Source organism: Bipolaris sorokiniana (genome assembly GCF_000338995.1).
Source record: "Bipolaris sorokiniana ND90Pr unplaced genomic scaffold COCSAscaffold_14, whole genome shotgun sequence".
NCBI classification, from domain to species: Eukaryota; Fungi; Ascomycota; class Dothideomycetes; order Pleosporales; family Pleosporaceae; genus Bipolaris; species Bipolaris sorokiniana.
The window spans coordinates 281,113-284,915 of NW_006911908.1; the positions used below are offsets into that span (position 1 = coordinate 281,113).

Here is a 3,803-nt window from a genome sequence, read left to right on the forward strand (position 1 = left end):
GTTCCACCGAACGACGCTCGAACCAGCGGAGCTACTAGAGGACGCTGAGGCAGTAGATCGTTGGGAAGCGTTCACAGAGACCAAACGAGACAGCGAGGGCCGCCTCCCGGAAGGGTTTCGGAGAGGCGATGCGGTATCACCCTAAGGAGGGGGGTATTGTAACGGGCTGAACGCCCTTTGGATAGCTCCTCGATGGAATCTCGGCCTACTCGCAGAACCCGGGTGCTGTCTCGAGCACCCGGATTCTCTGCGCACCGCCCGAACGACGTTCAGACGACAGCCGCAGGACCCAGAAGCTGCCTCGTGCACCTAGACTTCACCGGTCCGATTGTTACTCGGGTAACCAGCTTGTATATAGACAGCTACGTAGCTTGGGAGCTTAGCTCCTCATCGAATACAACCTCTTGTATACCTCGCGATTGCTCCCCAGAGCGCAGCCCCTTACACATCCTTACTACTTAACTAAGTACTTCTACTAACTACTAATTTTCCGTAGGTTCTTGATTTTCTTAACCTTGTACTCGTCGTCTTTAAGCTCTATGTCCGTTGCTAGCTTAGTATCTAGAGGTGCTGGTTCTAGAAGTTTCTTATAAAAGATAGGGTAGATTTATATACCTTATAGAAGTTTTAACTTATAGTTTACTTTTTCTATTTCCTCTAGGATTTTAAATAGTCTTATTTAGAGGTTGTCTAATTTTCTATATAGTTATTTAGTTTTTAGGTTTTATCTTAATAAGAAAACTTTGTCCCCCTTCTTAAAGGTTAGTCCCTTAATTCTTAGTTTATTTACTGCCTTAGATATTATAAGGTTTTGCTAAGCTATATTCTTACTTAATTCTTTATGCAATTCTCGTATAAGCTTCGCTTTATCGTCTACTTCTACCGCGATACTTTTAATGTCCTTTAGATTCTAATAAGTAGTCGGCTTATATCTATAGTTCGCGTAGTGCGGCGAATGCTTCGTCGTTACTAATTTTGTACTGTTGTAGGCTAATTACGCTATTAGTAGTAGTTCTATCTAGTTATTCTATAACTTATTAGCGTACATCTGTAGATACTATTCTAATGTCTAGTTCGTTCGTTCTATCTAGCTGTCTGTTTCTAGGTAAAAGCTTATTAAAAGCTTCTTCTTAATACCTAACTTTGCTAGAAATGTGCTCTAGTATTTAGACGTAAACAGTTTATCACGATTAGTAATAAACTCTTTAGGTATTCTATGCTCTAATACTAGTGCCTTTATGACCTTATACGCGCATTTATCTACTATAATAGTCTCTTCTATAGATATAAATTTCGCTACCTTAGTTAGTTAGTCTATAATTACTAGGATTATGTCGCAAAATCGAGCTAATTCTGGTTCTAATAATCTTAGGAGCTTTACTATAAAGTCCATCGTTACGCTTATCTATAGTCTAGATGGTAGCTATAGAGGTTATAATAGGCTGTAGGGCTTATGTCTCTTAGGCTTGTTCTAGTGACATGCTAAATAGTTGCCTAGTATTTCCTATATCTTCGCTCGTAAGCGTGGTATTATAAATACCTTAGCTAGTCGTCTAACTATTTCGTTCACCCCTGCGTGTCTATATTCTAGGGACTTATATAGGGTCTTAATGAGTTCAGTTCTTATATGTGGGGGTATGTACGTGCTTATATATTCTCTTAGAGCTTTAAGCTCTTTCCTATCGTTTATTACTTCTAGCGGGTAGGGGTCTGTTTCTGACGCCTATAACGTTACTTTTTTCTACTATTATTTCTGTAGTGTTTCTACCTGCTTAGCTATCTTAGCTATCTTAGCTAGTTCCGGCTAGTTATACTTTAGACTGCTATTAGGCATCGTCTTAAGTAAGGCGTTATATGGTTCTTTATGACCCTCTTCGCGCAAATTAGACCTTCTACTTAAAGCGTCCGCCGCTTTATTAAGCGTCCCTACGCGGTGCGTGATCTTAAAGTTAAACTAGGCTAGCATCTCTGCCTATCGTACTTGTTATTAGTTGAGTTTTTTCGTTGTTATAAAACTCGTTAAGTTCTGGTAATTAGTAAAAACCTCAATCTGTTTAGAGAGTCCTAGTAGGTACACTTTCTATTATTTAAAGGTATTAACTACTCTAAGTAGTTCCTTATTATGAACATTATAATTGAGTTCTACTCCTAAGAACTTCTATAAATAGTAGAACACTAGTCTCTATTTTCCATCTGCGCACTATTGTGACAACATAGCTCCAAGTATATAGTTAGACGCGTTGGTCTTAACTCTAGTAGGTCGTTGAGGGCTATACATCTTAAGTACTAGTGCCTCTAGGAATATCTGCTTAATTTAATTAAAAGCCTCCTAATGTTCCTATTCTTATTTAAAACCTACTTCCTTCTTCGTTACTTCTATAAGGGGTGCTATAATCTTTAAGTAATCTCTAATAAACTTCTAATAGTAATTCGCGAATCCTAAAAAGGACTAAATATCCTTAACTATTTTAGATATTAGCTATTCCTATACAGTCTGTATCTTCTTTAGATTTATTTTTACTCCTTTAGTTAATATAATAAATCTAAGAAACTCTATTTCCTATATATAGAATTTACACTTTCCTAGTTAAAGGTATAGCTTATATTCTTTAAGCTTTCGTAGAACCTTCTTAATATACTTAATATATTCTTCGCGTGTACCGCTGAAGTATACTAGTATATTATCTAGATACGCGGTAATAAAGATTCTAAGGTACTCGTAGAGTACGTTATTAATAACTAATTAAAAGGTTACTAGCGCATTTATTAATCCAAATAGTATAACCGTGTACTTAAAGAGTCCGTACTTTATTTTAAACGCTGTTATCTATTTATAACCTTCTTTAATTCTAATTTAGTAAAATTCTTCCCAAATATCGAACTTCGTAAACTACTTAGCTCCTTAGAGTTAATCTATAAGCTCTATAATAAGTAGTAGAGGATATCAGTTCTTCTAAGTAACGCTATTCAATCTTCTAAAGTTAATATATAATTACTACTTCCAGTTAGGTTTCTTTACGAATAAAATAGATAAGGCTATTAGGCCTAATTCTAGTTAGATAAATCCCTTTTTTAAGTTCTTTTAGATATAATCCCACAGCTTAATATTATACTTAGGCGCTATAGAGTATATTAGTTTTAGGCTTAACTTAGCTCCTTTATTAAGAATAATCTCGTAATTCTAATTCTAATAGTCTGCTAGGTCTATTACCTTATTTTCCTTAAATAGTTCTCTAAACTCGTCCGTTTAGTATTGTAACGGCGCAGGCAAGACTACTCGGATCAGTATCGGCGGTAGTGTCACTCAGAGGCATATGGGAGTGCGTGGGACATCAAACGAGCCTTAATTCGAATAGACACCTATAGGCCTTGTACGAAAGGATATCAAAAGTCTACAGAGCTAGCTACAGGGAGTGTCTCCTTATATACTTATCTTAGTCGGATCCGAATCGGATCCGACCTCACAACGAGTGGTTGATGAAGAGGGCGGCGAGTACTACCTCCGATCCGGCTCTGGGATTGGTCCGATACATGGCGAAGTTGTAACATCGTTACACTACCCCCCTCTTAGTAGACAGCTAGTCCCATAGCTGTGAGACTGTTCTTATGCCTCTCTATTGCAGTTCCTCCACGCCAGCGCGAGAGACTGTTTCGGGTGACTTTCGGCTTGTTCTATACCCACTTTTCTTTTCTTTCCCTACACTCGATCATCCTGCAGCGAAGTCATATCGTCTATACCTTTCTCCCAAGCTTGATCCACTGGACCAAGGGCCCGAGAGGTCCCGGGCTTCGATGGGTTTTGT

The 3,803-nt window shown here is 38.0% G+C and overlaps 1 protein-coding gene across 1 annotated transcript; it reads right to left on the bottom strand.

The window, feature by feature from the left end:
• Nucleotides 1-1,504: 1,504 nt before the first annotated feature.
• Nucleotides 1,505-1,660, bottom strand: COCSADRAFT_98541 (uncharacterized protein; the record flags this gene model as incomplete). The annotated part of the gene is made up of 1 exon (XM_007705556.1): nucleotides 1,505-1,660. A coding segment is annotated over one exon (156 nt), but the record flags the coding sequence as incomplete, so codon positions are not given.
• Nucleotides 1,661-3,803: the final 2,143 nt, after the last annotated feature.